Source organism: Buteo buteo, chromosome 25, assembly GCF_964188355.1.
Source record: "Buteo buteo chromosome 25, bButBut1.hap1.1, whole genome shotgun sequence".
Lineage (NCBI taxonomy): Eukaryota > Metazoa > Chordata > Aves > Accipitriformes > Accipitridae > Buteo > Buteo buteo.
The window spans coordinates 5127724-5147582 of NC_134195.1; the positions used below are offsets into that span (position 1 = coordinate 5127724).

Sequence of the window (19859 nt, forward strand, 5' to 3'; positions counted from 1 at the left end):
CTTATTAATGAGAACAAAATAACTGTTAGAACAAATCACATGCAGATTACGTGTGTTGACATTGGTTGTTCTTAAAAGCTTTTCTCACAGCTTTTTTCTAGTATGAATGTTTTAATTTCTTTGCTACCAGACTTATGTCATACTGTGTGATTTTTTGTTCTTTTTGCTTGGGGATGGTGTATCTATTTTGATTTTCTTTTATACTTTTACTCATCATCTGCTTTCATTTAGTAAGTTTTTTGGAGGTTTTTAATACATCTTGGTTAGAGCAAAATTCTGTAGTTCTCCCAATGTCATGCATTAACATTTTTACCCTGGGCTACAGGAATGTTAAGTTGTTCGCAGCTTCAGGAGTGAAAGCTGCCTAACCTCTCCAGACAATAGTTTATCACTTCAGGATACACCCAGGCCCTTAAAAATGGTTGGGGTTTTTTTTGGCAGTCAACCTTTGGGCAGCCCTCTTTATCTTAATACACGATGTTTACTTTGATAATGTTGGAGGATAACATGGCTGTCTTGCCAGAGACTTGCATTATCACTTCACCTTAGGCTATTTCTCTAGTACTTCCTGGGTTTGGTTGGTTGGGTTTTTTTGTTGTTGAAGGTCAGAACACTGATTTACACCCCAGGCGAGGATGCATTTGATAATATAATGGAAGCCCAAACTAAAATCTTTTTAACTTCTGAAAAAACCCAGGAAGTTCTTGGATAAAAGTGCACTACTGTCTCTTGGTAACGTGGTTTGCTTCTGGCTATATTCTTGGTTCTGTCTAAGTTTACTTAATGGTTACTTCTGAGTTGTCTACCTTACTTTTTTTCTACTCAGTTTTGGAAATCTTTGCTATGGTTTTCAATGTTCTCTTACAAAAGCAAAGGGGGTTTTTAGATGTAATAATTTGAAACTAAATTCATTTTGACTATGTTTAGTTTTGTTCACAAGAGCATTTTGTTGATGTTGGTTTCTCTGTTGGTCCACAGAAATTTCATTTGATGCTTTATATCTCCATTGTACGTGTGGACTAGCAGTAATTGTTATTTCTTAAATCTGTTCAAGATGTTTAGTTAGTCTTCCCCTGTGTTGGCTAAGTGGTCCTTACAGACCAGTCCTGACAAATTAAAAGGTGATTAAACAAGGTCAGCAATTTCTCATTTGCTGTTCTTTGGAGTGTTGAGCACAGCTGTCTGCTGGTTTCTTATAAAAACAATGCAAGTCTGGAGTACAGTAAAATTACACAGATTGTTTTTAAAAATATTAATTGCTTTATAAATTGCATCTGTCCCTTGACAGTGCTTGATTGCAAAAGGGTAGGTATGGTTTGTAGAATGAATATTAAAAGTGCTGCTTAGCACTTAAAGACAGACTTCCAGAATAGTTGTGATAGTAGAGAACAGAAAGTCTTAATTTCTGTGGTACTGCATCTTGAGCTTAATGGATGCTTTATGGACCATGCTTCCAAATTTGCTGTGTGAATGCGCTTTATAACTGCTGGTGCATATAGTCTGATACAGAGAATGTGTAAGTAGCACTGAATAAAACAGACACTCTGCAGATACTAAAAAAGAACCAACAAACCAACCAGCAACTTTTATTATGAGTTGGATGATACCTTGCATAAATTATTATTATTTAAACAGCTTGGAAGTTACATATTTCTGATTGCTGAAGAGTAAGGAATGTACACTATGTGTTAAAATGGAATATGCCTATGATATTTCACTAGGAGACTGTACTAATAGGCCCAAATTTAGTGTAAAGCAATGTGAGATGTTAACTTGTAGCACTAAATGCCTTGTGCCTTCCCTAGAAATCTGAGAGCTGAAGCTTGTATCTTTCCATGTACAGGTGATAAAAACCTTTATGTGAGAGGTTTATAAATCACTAAGTACTGGCAGGAACAACTTGTAGTGCCAGAGTGTCTGAGAGCGTTGATAATATGCTGGTTGCTTGTGGAGAAAGCATCACTTCAAAATAGCTGGGTGCTGTTGTGAATCTGCTTCAGAATACACTTGAAGTGGAAGAATACAATTCGATTTATTTCTGTGGTTATTAATGTGCTCATTCTGGCTTGTGTAATCAGGTTGGAAATAGACTATAGACTATTGAAAAATGCAACAATGAATTTTTTTGTACTGGTGAATGTTAAATTTGATATTTGAGTATGCGTGTGGAAGTAAGTAGTGGGGTTTTTTTCTCTTTAATCAGATCACCCAGAAGACACAATGAGCGTCAAAGCTTTCAAGCTCGTTTCTGCTGTTGAGCGGGAGATGTTAATGGGAGACAAGAATTACATCAACATCGAATGCATTGAGTGTTGTGGAAAGAACCTCTATATTGGAACCAATGACTGCTTTATCTATCACTTTCTGTTGGATGAAAAGGTATCAGCAGCTGGAAAAATAACTTTTGCTGCCACCAAGCAACTGCATAAATACCTGGGCTTGAAGAAGCCTGTGAGTGAGTTGAAAGCGGCCTCTGCCCTCACCAGGCTTCTTGTGCTTTGCGACAACACAATAACACTAGTTAACATGATGAACTTGGAACCTGTCCCCACTGGCGCTAGAATCAAAGGAGCTGTGACATTCGCATTAAATGAAAACCCTGTGAGTGGGGATCCTTTTTGTGTCGAAGTCTGCATTATCTCAGTCAAGCGGCGGACCATTCAAATGTTCATGGTGTTTGAAGACAGAGTCCAGATAGTGAAGGAAGTGTTTACTCCAGAGCAACCCTGTGCCGTGGCTGTAGATGGTTATTACTTATGTCTTGCACTTACTACACAGTATATCATTTTGAATTATAATACTGGCGTCTCCCAAGATCTATTTCCTTATTGCAGTGATGAGAAACGGCCAATTGTGAAAAGGATAGGCAGACAAGAGTTTCTGTTGGCTGGCCCCGGAGGCCTAGGTGAGACTAAGGATTGTAATTTTTTTTAACTTCTCTCTTTAATTTCTCTCCATTTGGGAAGCAAAGCTTAACTAATATAAGTGTTGTGCACAATAATGATAATTTTCTTCACAGGGCTATACTGGAATGTTGAGATAAAAAGGTAAATGATAAATTTTTGGTACTAAGCATTATTATAACTCCCCTACTTTTTTAATGCACAAAAATCTGATTATTTGTAATTTAATCATGTCTGTGGAAAGTTTCATTTCTGTATAGAGAGCTAACAGCAGTAGTGTCTTGCAGCCCAGAGTAAAAAGGTTGGTTCGTACCAAGTGAAACTTCAGAGACTGACAGCCTCTCTGTAGTGACTAGCTGGACTGGGTTTGAGGAGCCTGATGTTGCTATAGAACTGTTAAATTAGTGTAAACGAGTTATTTTTTCCTCAGTTGCTATTGAGAGGTGTTCGTACAGAGTCCATTTTATAGACTGTAAATAGGTATGTTCACAAATAGGTATGTTGTACTACAGTGCTAATAATAAATGTTAGTGGCAGTAAGCTGTATCCTAACTCCTGTAGAATTAAACTCTGTCCTAACTGTAGATGTTGTCAGATACTACCCAGTTTTTATGCTCCCGTTTGCTTAATTTTTTTTAATAGTATTTTTCAGCTCCATATTACAGAAAATGACAGTTTACGTATTGCAAAACCAAAGTTAGATTATGTGAAATAATGCTGCTGTCTAATAGACAGATGATTGTAAGGACTACTGCCGCTGTAATCTGTCTAAATCAACAATATGCTATGAGGTCAGTAATCTTGAGCTTTTTTTGGAAAAGCTGCAATATCCCAGAGCTGACAGACCACAGGCAGAATGCTTTCGTGCTGTTTGCCATATGACTCTCCATTTAGGAGATGCAGCTTGTGTATCTTCCCTGACACATTAAGAATAGCATGACACAAAGATCACAGCTATTTAGGCCCTTAATTCAGGGATCTGCATCGATTTGGGCTTTTTAATATCAATTCCAAAGAAGAGTAAGGGTGCAATCAGTTGTTTATATTGAAGTTTTGTCTTGTGACCAGAATGTGAGATGTTCATCAATTCACCAGTTTTTCTTGGAAGAAGTACAGACTCATTAGAATATCAGTTTATGCAAATTAAAGATGTTCCAAGATGAACTTGTTTTTTTCAGACATAGGGCTTTTCTAAGTCACCTTGGTTGCCTGCTTCTTATTAAAACTGTTAGTTGCTTTAAATGTGGACATGTATTTGTGGACATTAACCATTTTAGTAGTGCTGTGAAAGTTAAAATTTGTGAATTGACTCTCTGAAAGTATTCCCTTTTGACATGTTTCTAAGGAGATCCTATTCTTACTTTAATCTTTATCTTTTTAGGAATGTCAAACCAGATTCTGTTCAAGTGGTTCATTTCTTTTATGATTTATGAAGAATAGATGCACTTTCAAAAGCATAATTGTATTTAGTCAGAAAGCAGAATTTTATTTAGTCTGTCTTTTGCTTTTATCTGGTGTCCTGGAAGAGAGCTATACAATAAGACCTTTGCTCATAAAATCCAACATCCTTGTGTAAGTAGATTGTCCTGGGGTTAGTATATCAGGTATGTGGTATCTTAAGCAAATGCACTTCTGCAGCTCTAAACATGCTATAAACTTCCCTTTTCCTCATAATACAGGCAAAGTCTATCTTCTACTAGCTCAGAAACCTTACAAAGACTGCTTGCTATGGATTGCATAGTCTTTCCTTGCCTAATTCAGCTGGCGGGGGGGGGTAATTATTATCTGTCCTCTATTCCCTCCCCACTGTTGTTTTGACTAGTATAATCCATCTTGCTGTTCTTCCTTGGTGAAATTCTTAGTGTCTTTAACACTTGTCTCTTCGAAGTTGTGAAGATGGTTGAGCACCTTTAGAATGTATAAGCATTGTGTATCTTGGCATTTGAGGTAGGCCTCTGCTATAATGTGAATGGACTTGAAAAGGCTTGAGGTAAATCTTCAGTTCTAATTTTAGTTTGCTTTTGTATGTCTTGCTGGTAAAGACATGTTCGTTTGGCACTTGCTAGAGCATCTGTGCTAAATTCAGCCTCTCTTACTGAGGTGGATGTATTCTGCATTAATGTATTTGGCTTTATAGTGTTTGAAGTTACATTGATTTAGATTAATTTGCTTTTGAGTTAAGACTGGAATTTAGAATGACAGAAAGCAACTGCTTAAAATGGTAATCATAAAGTAAAACGTCTTTGAGTTTCTTGGGTATGTAACCTGTTTCCTTACCTGGACTCTTTGCATTTAAAACTGGTTGTTAGAGTTGTTCATAGTTGATGCATAGGTTAGCCATTCAGTACTTTGTTGGCTCTACTTACAGTTAGTGTATAGCTCATTCTTTCAAAGGGAGGAAGAACTTCATTTTGATGCATCTTCATTCTGTGCAGTAATTAGTTCATTCAGAATTGAAAATCAGTTCTTTCTGGTTGTGTGTGAAACTATGCTTACCAAAATTCAGTTTTTCATTTCATGAAGCTCTTGTTGCATGTTTCTAATCAGATTTCCTGCCGTACAGAGGCTTTAAGTTTTCAACATTTCAGCATGCAGTTCTTGCATATTGGCACAGGGCACACTTCTGAGCAACTGCCCCAAAACATCAGAGGCCTCGACTCAGACCAAGCTCCCAAGGGAGGGTGCAACTCTTCAGGTCTTGAGCTGAAGGGAGTGCCTGGTGCCTCTTCCAGAGATTGGAGCAAGGGGAAATTTTGTCCTCACCTGCAGGAGATGAGTGCTTGGTTGAGGATTCCTGTTGCCACATAAAGCAGATGCAGGAGGAGGTCAGCAGAGTGCATGGCATCAGAGATGATGAAAAGGAAATTGAATCTTCTCCAGGACCCAGGCGTGAGCCGGTACCCCTAACTCTGTGGAGGGAAGGGCAGGCTGTCTCTGCTTGTTCTGTGATGGCAAAGGCTGGAAACTTGTGACTTCTTGTGAAAGGAAGAACTCTCCTTCTCTGCCTGCAGATCTGCATCTATAGACTATGTTCAGTGCTCTGGTAGCAGATGAGAAGCAGGAAGCTCTGTCGTCCAGCAGATGATCTGAGCCTGTACAATGCAGTAGCACAACCAGTGAGTAATAGTAGTGGGAGACTTCCTCATATTGGAGATGGAGGTTTTCTCATCAGTCCTGCTGGTGAGGGAGAACAGCTTGAGGAGGAGTGGGTGGATCATGCAGGTCACCAACTGATTGCACAGCTTGTGGTGATGGGGGATTTGGCTTTTATGACTATGGATCTCTGTTTAAGGATTTAAGGGGGGTACTTGAACCACTTCAGGACAGCAGACTTTGGTTTGCTCAGGGACCTGCTTAGAAGAATCTCATGGGATATGGTCCTGGAGAGAAGCACTGCCTCACTAAGTGAGTGGGGAGGCTGAGAAAGCTGGGACTGTTCAGTCTGAAAAGGAAAATGCGTTCAGAGATCTTGCCAACGTGGAGGGGAGGGGGATATGTGCACGGGTAAAGAAGACAGAGCCAGAGTCTGCTCAGTGGTATTGTATCCAGTGAAAGGATGAGAGGATTTCAGTCGGTACAAACTGAAATACAGGAAATTTTACATAAACATAAGAAAACAAATTCCTTATTGTGATGGTGCTCAAACCAGGAAAGAGGTCTTGGAGAGGATGTAGAGTCTCTGTTCTTAGAGACACTCAAAACCTGACTGGGCAAAGTCTTGAGCAACCTGTTCTAGCTGACCCTGATTTGAGCAGGGAAGTTGGACTAGACAGTCTCCAGAGGTCCCTTCCTGATTCAACTATTCCATTACTTCAATGAGTAAAAAAATACAAATTTTAAATACCTAATTTTAGTTTATTCCTTTTGCTTTTCCAGAATAAACTCTTCAGTGGTGCATGGTTTGAACAGTTGTATAGTGATTGAGTAGACTACAAATGGAATTGGAGAACTGAGCCTTATAACTTATAAAAAGCGTACAGGTACTAAGCAGAATGATTCACAGAAGGTTATGCAGTGCCTTTTCTCATAGCTGATGAAACTACATGAAACAGGATAGTCAGCAGTAACCAGCATGTTCCCTTCTTGTTTTCACCCACTCATAGTGTTCCTCGTAAGTTTTCATGTTCCTTTTAAAACAAGTAATAATAATAAAGAAGTTTTATTTCAATTTTTAGAGATACTTTCACTAAGAAGCTTTTCGTTTTAAAACAAATAAACAAAATCTACAGTCTATTGCACGAAGTCCTGAGCAACCTGATCTAAGTTGGTCCTGCTGAATGTCGTTCAGAAAACCCTTCTGACTTCAATTATTCTATGATTCTATAAATTTCTAGATCTCTTGGTGTTGAAAACAGTGTAGCTGTGTTTTGGGTAACTCTTCTAACCTTTGGATAGCATATGCATTTTTAATACGGAATTGATTACTGGCTTCATCTAAGTTTCATCAAACGCATTCCTGTACTATAAAAAGGCCATAGTTTCTGATTGTAGTTGTCATGTTTATTGTTATCCTTAGGTGAGAGCTGGATGAAGACAGAAAATGCATCATTCTATGACATAAGCCCTAGCTATTGAGGGCAGAGGGATGTAGAGGGATGTTGACTTGGAAAAGTACTGTGCATTGCTCTGCATACCCTTTCACTTCCATGAAAGATTTTTAAAAATTACCTAAAAAAGAGCTCTGTCATTTAAAAAAAAAGTTTTTAAAATCAGGTTTTTGTAACATTCTTTTGAGAATGTCAGAGAAGTGGAAGGTTCTAAGAAGGTTTCAAATATAATTAGCCCTGCGTTTACTACTGGTTAGTATGTATTTAACTCAAGTTTTCTCCCACGTTTTGAAATGGTATTATAGCACAGAGTAACAACTGGAAGGCATTAAAAATGGGTAATGCAGTCTGCCTGGCATAAAATTCCAGTTCTGATCAGTAAGAATATCAATATCTGTAGAATAAATAGGGAATTATATATTATGGCAAAAAAAAGTATTTTCTGTAAGGTGCTCTGATCAGAAAGCTGATCACTGTAGTGAAAAAGCAAATAGCATCACTTGCTAATAGTCAGATGTGAAATTTTAATTTTGTGTTGCACCCTTAGTCAAGGGAAAGGGCTGATCATTTCAAAACTACTGTAAAGGATCCAGAAGCTTAGTCTCTACACCGTAGTTCCATAAAAATCTACAACCTTCTGGTTTCTTTTTTCTTTTTTTTTTTTTTTTTTTTTAATTCCAAGATGGTCCTCCTACCCAGCTACCCTTGCCTCATTATCCTCTGTTTGGAAGAGATTTTGTAAATTGAATAACATAATCTTTTAATCTCTTCTGTCCTTTACAGCTCAGACTTATTCTACCAGCTGTCAAGTGGCTCATTCCTGCCAAAGAACAATTTTCATGGGCATGTCTTTTTAACGGCATGAGAATACTGGTTTTAAGGGGTATGAATTCATGTTTAGAACAGAAGTTTACATTGTGCTTCAGTATGGCTCAGCTGGCAAAGGATTACTGAACTAGGTCTGAAAACATTGGAGTTTTTCTTCAATTAATGTCTCAGGAAGAATTGGGGAATATCAGGTAGCATAGATAGAACCAGTGGTGTGTCGTCCAAAAGCAAGTCAAATTCCTATTAAGCTTGGAGAAGGAAGAAGGACAGAATAGACAGGAGGAAAGATAGTGGTAAAGAAAACACAAATTAACAGCAGATTTAATATGGTTATTTCGAAGACAGCACAGGAGGTATCATTGGGATATTAAAAAAGTCTTTGTGCTTGGCTTTTGGGAAAATAATGCTTTATACGCAGCCTCTGCATTTTTTCAAACGATTGAAAACACAGATGCCTCAGAGGAAGTGACTCATCCCAAGGAGCTGGACCCTTGTTCTGTGAAAATTTTGCTGTAGCAAAAGTGAAAAAGTAGAAGTAAATGATTGTCTGTCGACTAAAATGCTCTTTAGACATTTGACACTACAAGGAACAAATATGCCTCTGTTGCCAGATAGGTCAGGCAGTGCAGGTCTGTGCCTCCTGCTAAGGCAGTATTGTTTGAATGCTGGGTCTCACTAAAAATTAGTGTTGGGAAATGAATTCAGACTACGTGGCATAATTCTTGTAAAAAAATCTGAAACTTACTAAACTTGAATAATTCGTGCTAGTTTCTTTCAGTATTCCTCCCTTCAGTTTTTGGTATTGTCTGTTTCTGTGGTGAAGGAGAAGGAAAAAAAAAATTTGAACTGAACTAACCAACAGGTCTATAATGTCCAGGGAGATGTGATGCACTGTCATCATGCTGCCTGATACTGCATCTCTTGTTCTGAGACTTTTTATTTCTGTGCCTTGGTACCCATGCTTCGTATAGGGAAAACAACGGTCTTCAACTAGCACGAGCCTCAAGGCTTTGTTTTTTCCTTTTTGTAGGCATGTTTGCAACTGTAGATGGCATTTCACAGCGTGCCCCTGTGCACTGGTCAGAAAACGTGATTGGAGCAGCTTTGTGCTTTCCTTACGTCGTTGCTCTCGATGATGAGTTCATTACAGTGCACAGCATGCTGGACCAGCAGCAAAAGCAAACCCTACCTTTTAAAGAAGGTCACATTCTACAAGACTTTGAAGGTATTAAAAAGAACACTTTTTTTGCATCAGTAATTCTGGAACAACTGCCACTGTGGGCACAGTCATTTCAGTATGTTTTTTAAACACAATATCTAGCAAGCACGTTAACTGTTGAAACTATTATTGCAAATGCCTTCCCAATTATATTATGATAGGTAAACTTTAGTCATCCAACATTCCACGCTTCTAACAAAATGTATGCTCAATAAATGTGCTCTAATTGTCAAGTTAATTGTTGGGTATGAGTCTGGGGTTAGAGCTTTTTCTTGTAACTTGATTATTGCTTGCAAAAGAGCAATGTTAATTTAATGCTACTAGTCTATAATTGCAAGCTACAGGTATTTGTCCATTGGCTATCCTGACAAAGTTCTAACATCTTAAAAATTGTTCTTTTGTATTCCTTTCTAAAAGGTTTTAAATGGGGTATTTCATAAAGAATTGTTAAACAAAAAATACAAAAATTTTTTTCATCTGCTCTTCAATTAAGAGCTCTTAATTGTGGAATACATTGCGTTGCTGTTTTCTTCCAGGAGAGCTACAAACTCGAGCACTATGAACTGTGTATTACTTACTACCTTTGATGTACAACTTACAATTTTCTAATGTAAGCCTGTGGAAATATCTGGCAGTTAAAAGTCCCTATTCTCTGGAATCTGGGCAGTAGTTTCAGTGATGGCCTTTACAGCTTAGCTCATCATGAGACGTTATAGCCAGTTTAATTTACTCAGAGTGGAACAAAATCTGCTGTAAATAAACAAATTTACCATTATCTCTGTATTTCCAAGGTGCAGTTTACAGGTAAACTATACTATCTACTAAATACAGTAACAATAAAGATGAGTTTTGGAACTCTTAACACTGTTTCAGTTCTCGTATCTTAAATAGCAAATCTTAAAGCTTATTTCTGAAATGTGTTTTTTCTGTAGATAATCTAAACTGAATATGTCTGTCTGCTCTGTCCAGGGAAGGTGATTGTTGCTACTAATAAGGGTGTGTATATCTTGGTGCCGCTACCTTTGGAAAAACAGATTCAGGATCTTCTAGCTAGCCACAGAGTGGAAGAAGCCCTTGTTCTAGCAAAAGGAGCTCGAAGGAATATTCCAAAAGAGAAATTTCAGGTCTGTCCTTCCTTTAATTTTCGTGAAAACATAAATTTCACAGTGGGGCCATATATGCCAATGGTCACATAACTAGAAAGGGTGGGGGAGGAATTTGCATTGAAAAGAAGTCTAATACCTTTTATGGTTTCACCCTGAAGAAATAGCCGTGCTGCTGAATTGGCTCGTGCATGATTGCCTGTGACATTGGCAGGGTTGAATGCTGCTGTTCTGCTGAGGTTTTGGTGTTGATTTCTTTTCAAGTGTGTAACTTGAAAAAATTGAAACAAAGCTGAAAAACTAGTGATAGAAAGTCCACTGCGATGCTTCCTTAGAACTAAGTTGTTATTATTTGCTATTGCTGTTTAAAAAGTATACTTTATTTCAGATCAGAATTTTTAGATTTTAGTTTTTTTATCAGAGATTCTCACCATATCCTAAACTCCACAGCAGTACAGCTTCAGAGTTAAGTGATGGGAAATCTTAAAGCAAATACATCCTACTTCCAAACTCATACAAGTAATACTTGTACTGGTGTGTAACTGAATATTTTGGCTTTTTGTGTGGCAAAGTATCCTAGTAACTCTTTGATTAGAGTGTTGATTAAAGATTTGTCTTAATTTTCTTGTACCTCTGGTTTATATTACAATACATATTCTACTGTATTTGTTCCTATTTGTCATTTAGAGTCTGAAACTTGGAAAAAGTAGCATGAAATCTCTACTCACCAAGTAGGTGAATGAATATTTGACTTGGTTTCTTTCCTTTTGTAAGAGCAAAATTTGATCTGTAACCTGCAGAAAATCTGGTTTTGTTTTTTTAATACACTTCAGAGCATTTTGTTGTCATTAAAATATTATCTGTTGCATTACTTTTGGTTTGTTTAGGAAGATGTAAAGTTTGCAACATGACTAGGGAAATTACAGAATTGCAGTGGTTCAAAATGATTCACACTCTCAGGCTTTTATTTTTTTTTAATTTCAATAAGTTTCTAATTCCTTGTCATTTAAATAAAAGGCCCTTGAAAAACAGTCATTAAATTAAATGAAATTTGTATCAGCTTTCATTTTGATCCTGAACTCCTCCATTGAATGAACAGCTGGGAGGCTGCTGGAAGTAAAAAGCTTGGTGAGAAAAGTGTTTCCATCCTTTTGCTAAGGTGCAACTATCTGGAAGTACTTGAAGCTGAAAAGTATTTAGGCAAATACAGAGTTCGGTTTCCAGCATGTTTGGCTTTGCATCTTCACTTCCAACTTTTCCTTCACAATCTGTTTAAAGAAGCAAACTAAAATCCTGCTGTGAGGACAGGATACATGATCTAATCAATGTCTTTGAAGTATGATGATCTCTAATTCTCCAATTATTTCTTTCCAGTTTAGGCTGATTTAGTGTGGGAGCTGTCTTTTTGTGTTTTACCACAGGATGAACTGCAATTCATTATCTAAAATACATCATGTAGAATCTCATTCCTCCTAAGTTTTCTTGCATTTAGGATTTTTCTGTATTTAGGATAAGTTACTTTCTGTTCACATGTATCTTACGTGCACAATGTCCGTGTACCTGAAATTACTGTTTCCACGAATATTGTAAGTTCTTTCTAATTTAACGTACTTCTAAGGGTGTTCAGTTACTTTGAGTCAATGCTACAGCTGAAAAACAGAAAACCTATTATTTGCAAGCGAAATGGCGTGGTTTAGTTCTGGGCTGTATTTGGAAATAGATATTAACCAGCTTAAATTGATGGAGTCTGCCATTGACTCGTATTAAAATGACTCAACTTGGCTCAGCTGTTGAGACGTAGTTGGAAATGTAACATGTTGAGCTTGCTTTCTAATGTGCCTCTAATATTTAATGCTGTCATTACAGGTTTGTTACAAGCACATCAGACTTTATTATGCGAGACTACAGAAAAAGAAAGTCTGATGGAGTTCAGCCAAATTACATGCCTTACATATGTCTTTTGCAACATTTCTTTTGCATACTTTAACTGATCACATAGTCACTCCTTTCTAACTCCTGTGTAAGAGAGATCTTCAGGTAATAGATTTTAGATAGATAGTAGGTATCTTCTAATAGATATCTTTGGACATCTATTTTGCAAGCTTTACTGATTCCTGAGTAGCTGACCCTTTCAAGACCTTGTTTTGCCATTTTATACAAGCAGTGGGAAGGAATGCATAGGTTTGGCATGAAGGCACTTGGTCCAGCCACTCTAATTTGTCCATACAGAAGAGTGATAGTAATTGTCTGGTACATGTAGTATAAGTGCGCCCTTCTCCACAGACTGCTTTAATTTCTGGAGTTTGCAGTGGCTGTTGCCATCTTACATGTGACTTGAACTCAGTCATGGCATTGTAGGACAGTTTTTGACAACATGGGTTTTTTCCCTACAGTTCAATACTGCATTGTCATTGCATGCATACACAGCTGCATGCTTGCTCTTTTTATATCAGCAGTATTATACCTTCATAAATATATATATATATGCTGGTAATGCAGAATGATAGTGGGATTGAAACAGTAAAGTACTGTACTTTCAGAATTATTTGTACAGCCATTATTTAGTTATTGGAAAGAAGCAGGTCATACATTAGTAGCTTTAAGCTGTTATTTAACCCATGGTCCCTCCAGACTGCAAATTTATCTCTGCCATATTAGATGAAAATTCCTTTGTCTTTGAGCATTAAGAATTACTGCTAGGTAAAAAACGCTAAGCAAAAGTGTTGCAAGGAGGTGGCTTTGCTGGATATCATTTTTGGTAAAAGAATACAAAGGCCTTTCTACCATGCTACCATGAAATGACTGAATACTACTTATTAATTTTTCAGGACAGCTGAAGTTTGCAGAAATCATGGTTGATGGTAGTGAAGACCTTGGTTAGATTGACACACATCTTGCATAGGTATCTCTTTTTTCTTTTTTTTTTTTCTTTTTTTTCCTCATTTCTTTTTAGTTTCAAAAAACATATTAACTGCACCCAAATCTGTCCAAAAGCCAAAGTGACTTTCTAGAAAAAATATTTTTGACAATCTAGTTGGTAATTCTGACCATTTTAGAAAGGGTTTTTCTAGCAGTTGGGAGAATTAAGGCTTCACTATAGCTATCACAGCTTCAGCAGTCATCTTTCTGTTTTCTAGCACTTTTTCAGATACGAATTAATACAAATCTTATTTCATGTTTTTGTAGCTAGTTTTCTAACGTGAATTCAGTCAACTATAGAATTTGCCTAAAGCACTTCTAAGTCCTATGGTGGTTCTTCAAAAATGATAGGGGAATAAACAGTGTGTTGAATTTTGACTGGGTATAACTTGGTACCTTTTTAAAAGAAGCCTATTGCAGTATCTGGCAGATGGGTCTGGAAGAACTCAAAATGGTTTTTTTATCATAAACAAAAGTTAACTGTATGTGGTTGGCGCATAGGTCTAGCCTGTTTTTAAAAACCTGTGAGAAGGAGAGAATATTCTCGCTTCCACAGACAGTCTGGTCTGTTGCTTCCCTAATCTTTACCACAGGACATCTTAATGTCTAGTGTTTATCTTGTTGGCTAAAAATCAACCTGGATATTCCCTATCCCATCACTGCATCTTTAAAAAGTTGGGAAAGCGTCTGTCTGTAGACATTATACAGCTTTTTTGTTGCATGGCTTTAAGGGACAAGTGAAGATATGTCAACATTTAAATGAACATGAATACCACTTAATCAGTTCAAATTCAAAACTGATTCCTTGGGCCTATACTTACACTATCAACAAGCTCTTATCAACTTCTAGTTGAAAAGACTGCTGTACAGAGTAAGGTCTACAACTAAAGCACTGTTTTCAGTGTCTTAGATCAATTCAAACTTAATTCCAATATCCTAATTCACTAAATATGTAAATATTAGTGGTCACTCCATTGCAAAGATTGAAAACTGACCTAAAAACCCCAAACCAACCTGCTTCTGACACTAGTTAGCAGAGTGAGAAATGTTTGTGCTTCAGCCTTGCCTGGAAGGTCTGAGGCCAGGTTTTGAAGTTTTTCTGGTGCTATAGGATGCAGATAGTTGCAGATTGAAATCCTTCACCAGCATCCTTAAGAATGTGACCAGATGGGTATTCATCAGTTCACAGATTACCATTTAGTGATGTGATAACACAGTCATAATTCCAAAATATTTTGGAAATTTTGTGAATTAATCACCTGAGGAAGTTTTACTTTATTACTGTAATTAAATTCCCTTTTAGCTTTAGTTAACTGTATTTTGAATTAGTACACTTGGATGTAAAGCATAATAACATTAATTAATATAAAAATGTCATGAAGTATTGTTTATATTGTTATGTTTGTCTGAAAAGATGTGCCAGATAGCATTTCCCTCTTCTCTCCCCCATGCTGGGGAGGCAAGAAAAGTCCCACAACCTTACAGATCAATAGGTTTTAATGGCTTGTTAATGATCAAGATTAAGGATTTCCTTAAGATAATCCATTAGTAAAGCATGCACAGACTAAATGGATTTAAGCCAAGCTTTTCTCTTGGTAAATCCACAATCTTTAATCAAGGTGAAAAATCACCAATTAGAATATCAGTCTACCCGACTGGAGGCCTGACACTCTTTAGCAATTCCTGCCTGGAATACATTGCTAATGTATTGCAGTTTCTCTGGGTATTTTCATTGAAAATGGGGAGTTTGTTATTAATAACAGCATTCATGTACACTGTTAAACATTAGAAAACTGTATATTCATGAGAAAGTTGAAGGGAAAAACTGAGGGCATGTGGATATAGCTAGGTGTATTTGCAAAATAACCAGTGCTGTCAGAAACACTGGATGCTTTGCAGAGCATAGTTTAGCTTTCTTGCTTTTAGTAATTCTCTTTTGCCATTGGAAATACACCGGGCACAAGGGTTTCATTTTATCTCATGGTAACTAATTGACCATTCAGATTAAATAAATACCTAGCATTTAAAGAAGTTTTGTGTTCTTTTTGTAGTGAACTTGTAAACTTCTAGGCATGACCTTAACAGTAAAACTTCATAACACATAGCTTTTCATATGGTTTACTTGTGCTTCTCTTTTTAACCATATTTTTATGTACATTGCATAATGTACTGCATATTGGATAAGTTGAACTGCTTTGGAATTACTTAAAAAAAAAAAAAGGGGGGGGGGGCAAACAAAAAAAAACCCAAATAAGCAAAAAAACCCAAACCAAACAAAACCAACCAAAAACACCCAAACTGGCAGAAAGTCAAAAATATGGTCATCAGCTGGGGATGAGACTATGAGAATCACCAGCAAGGTTCCTGCAGAAGTGAGATGAGGTGGGGAGAAAGTTGGCTGTGTGTGGTCAAGTGGGACCACCCTTGAGTTTAAATCTTTTTTTGTGCCTGCTGAATCGTGGGGAACTTCGGAGATGACCATTGGCTTTTACGTTTCCAAATACCGCAAGCAAACAGTTGAGGCGAGTGAGACTGGTGTCAGATAAGTCATTATTTGAATAAGAAAACTTGCTATTTGTTGACTTTGCTTTTAGTAAGTATTCGTGAACAGTGTTCTGCTCACACACTTTTGTGTAAGAAGCTGAGTCTGGACAGCAGGTTCAGTATATTCAGGTACATACAATTTAAAATGTAGAGGATCAAGGCTTTATTTTGCATGTAACTTAACAGGTCTGGTTGAAGATCATGTGTTCAGTGTTTTTGGCAGGTAGTTACTGCAGTAGTGACTAGCACTACATAAATAACTCCTTACAAAGATAATAAACCTTTTTTCCCCCCTTCTCTTCCATAGGTAATGTACAAACGAATCCTGCAGCAAGCAGGTTTTATACAGTTTGCACAGCTTCAGTTCTTTGAAGCAAAAGAACTCTTCAGGTAATTGTGTGACAAGAACTTTATTAATTTATCTTCTTTAAATAAGGAGTTAGTGTTCTTGGTTTTAAAAACTTAGTTGCTTGAATGTGTTTTGATGCAGATGTGAGTTCACTGTGATAAAATGGTTTTGTTGGGCATAAAAACAGAGTAACATTGAAACAACTTCATAACTGAAGAGTTAATGCAACTGATTTTTTGGCATGCTAACATACAGTAGCATTAAGGCTGTAATCCTGTAATCTGAGTGTTGTACATGTGGAGATTTTTTTACTTTATGCCCATGAAGGTCAAGGCTTTATTATTGAGCCTGTGTTGTGATTTGAACCATCAGGTCATGCTACTGACAGAACTTGCTACTTCTTAGTTATTCTGCCTCTTAAAAAAAAGTCCTCATCTACTTGTGAGTTCCATCATAATGTAGATCTCAGAATTTCAAAACAAATATCAAGTCTGAAAAGAGGGATTAAAAGGCAATTTCAACTGCAGAAATCTGCAAAGTAGACATGAACACTTTAACTCTACTCTTGATTAGAGGCTGGCCTTTCTAGTGTAGAGGCAGTAGGAGCTCTATGTATAAATCAGAAAAACTTGCTATTCAAACCTCTTCTCACAGGAAAGCTTCCCATGTTCAGATTTTTCTCTGTTGTGGTCCTCTATTGTTCGTTTTGGCTTTTCCCATGCTTTGCAGTCACTCGGTTCTGGAACAGGATACTTGCTGCTTTTAAATTTGCTGTTGCTGCTGTCTCCCAGAATTTCATTCTTGTATAGATTTTTGTAGCCAAAGGACAGTATTTACTTTTTAAAAAGTTCTAAATAGGTGTTGCCATTGTGATGCTTCCTACTAGTTCATACTTCCTGGATGGTTTTGGAACTGTCTTTGGCAAGAAGTGAACAGCTCGGGGCATGCCCCATGCTTTAGTTACTTCACAACAGTAGGGAAGGGATGAGCCTGCTTCTGAGAATCTTTCACATTTTATTGCCTGCAGAAATCTGCTGTGTCATCTGCTTCCATGGTTATAACTTGTTTCTTTTCGGAATTCGTTCCAATCAAGGTTGTGAAGGGAAAGGCTTTTTGAGGTTGCTGGTCACCGGATAGATAAGAACTATTTTTTAAAAGTTTTATTTGCAATAAAATAGTAACTAACCAGGGTTTCTTTTAGAGAACTGTCAGTTCATTATTTTGTTTTAGCAACAGTATCTCCTGCATTTCAGGAATGCTCATCTTTAAAGATGAATTCTGAATAATGACTTTGACAGTGAAATAAAATATAAATTCTGATTTCTTGCTGTTCTTCTAAAGCAAGGCCTGGGAGGAGGAGTCATTCTAGCTGTGAAAATTGGGGAGTTGTTTGCCAGTTGTTTTTTCATGTGAAAAAACGTCTTGTTTTATTCTTCTGTCACAACATGCATTCTTCAGACACTTGAGGAATTTCTTCAATCTAGGCTGGAAGAAAAATGTTTTGTGTAGCATATCTGTGTTACAACTTGCTCCTGGATAAAGTATAGATGCTCTTCACATGTGAAGTGGAAAAGCCACTGCATAGTATCTGACATAGATGTACACCCAAGACCTATGCCTGTACGAAAGGCTACTACTTATTGGTTGGATGGATGCATAATTGGTATCCATGGTTCGTTTTCAGAACCTCCTTAAGAAGTGAGCTGCAGGAGGAATTTGGTGCATTTCAGGGTTGGGGAAAACATTTTCATCATCCAAACACATGTTCTGAAAGCTTTAGTTTTCTACAGGAATTTGCTGTTTTCTACAGAATTACACTTGAACAGTCTTTGTGGCTTGCCTAAAAGGGTTCACTCTCTCCATTTTTCTTGCCTCCATCAGAAGACTAGTTCCCATAATGTATGGATGAAGTCTAGGACAGTCCTAGGAATGTCATTAAGGCTGTTCAGCTGGGTTTTTTATATGCCACAGAGCAGCTGTGGGATGTCAAAAGCAAAAGGCTGGCCAGTCTTTGAATTCTCAGAGCTTTCAATATCTAGAGGGAAAAGAATGATAAGCAAGTTTGGACAGAAAGAGAAAAAAAAATTCCAGATTTGTTCTGAATATATTTTCTCCAGCATAGAAGGCAGTAACTTTCAGAAACTGACAACCTGTTAGTGTCCTGACCCTAAGCATATGCGAGCACACATTCCCAGTATGTTATTTTTTTGTGCCTATGTATACTTTTTCTTTCTTTTTGCTTCATCTAGTTTGACACTGTAATTGCAGAAGCGGCCAGCTTGATGTCCGGGAGCTGATCTCTCTCTACCCCTTCCTGTTGCCTACTTCCTCTTCATTTATACGGTCTCATCCCCCTCTGCATGAGTACGCGGACCTAAATCAGCTGACCCAAGGTGACCAGGAGAAGATGACAAAATGCAAACGGTTCCTCATGAGTTACTTGAATGAAGTCCGCAGCACTGAGGTGGCAAATGGCTACAAGGAAGATATTGACACAGCTTTACTCAAGCTATATGCAGAGGCAAATCATGAAAGCCTGCTGGATCTGCTAGTTTCAGAGAACTTTTGTCTTTTAACAGATAGTGCTGCCTGGCTGGAAAAACACAAAAAGTGAGTGGATTTTTGAGTATTGCACCTTTGAGACCAGAGGGAAAATTGTCTTAAACACTATTGGCTTCTAGAGCAACGTGTTCAGATCCTCGAAGTTTCTGTGCTTTCAGGTCCAAAAGACAGCTTGGCCTGACTTGTCAGCATTTAAAAATGTTGGTGAAAAAGTATTAATTGACACTCTGAGGTAAAGGGAATGTGTTCTGTCTTGTGCTGGTAAATACAGAGTTCTCCCTGAAAGTTTCTGTGTCCAACACAAAAATAAAGGATTGGTACAAATGGGGTGGGGGAAGTGATTTGTTTACCCTTGTGACAGTGTGAGAGTTGAATGGACACAGTAGCGGTGCTTGGACAGAATGAAAATATGCCTTAAAGCATGTGCTACCTTAGGCAGAAGCTATTAACCAGCTAGTGGCTTTAAAATTTTAGTTGCTTATTCAGGGAAAGAGATCTTGCTTTTGAATTGCATACTTTCTGTACTCCCACTGATTCACCAAAAGGAGGTTGCTTAAGATGACTGCAGATGACTTCAAATTGGAAATGCCAGCAGGTGGAGAATTGACTGTCATTAAGCAGGAAACACTAGATAGAAAATGTGTAAAATACAAACTCCAGTCGTAGGTAGTGTCTCTGTCTTGGATTTCATTTCTTTAATCTTTAAACTGTGTGGTGCAGTAGTAGCAACTACAGTGGTGAGGAGGAGTCTTTAATTGTGGTTAGAATTAGGGTAGTTTCATTTATTTCCTCTTGGTAAGTATAGTTTGCATGGCAAACATGAATGGAATCGTTCCATGAACAGCCAGTACAGAACTTTAGCTGTGTTTTTATTACAGTACACAA

At 37.5% G+C, this 19859-nt stretch overlaps 1 protein-coding gene across 3 annotated transcripts in view; it reads left to right on the plus strand.

Annotated features, from left to right (window-relative positions):
• The window catches only part of TGFBRAP1 (transforming growth factor beta receptor associated protein 1), a 67447-nt gene that overhangs the window by 773 nt on the left and 46815 nt on the right, over positions 1 to 19859 (plus strand). For all 3 annotated transcript variants that reach the window (XR_012654425.1, XM_075057629.1, XM_075057630.1), the window contains exons 2-6: positions 2204 to 2905; positions 9309 to 9503; positions 10467 to 10621; positions 16371 to 16453; positions 18681 to 19022. Coding sequence is in view for 2 of the 3 variants with exons in the window: in XM_075057629.1 (XP_074913730.1) it covers positions 2221 to 2905; positions 9309 to 9503; positions 10467 to 10621; positions 16371 to 16453; positions 18681 to 19022 (1460 nt within the window). In the remaining variant the exon portion in view is untranslated. The remainder of the gene's footprint in view (positions 1 to 2203; positions 2906 to 9308; positions 9504 to 10466; positions 10622 to 16370; positions 16454 to 18680; positions 19023 to 19859) is intronic.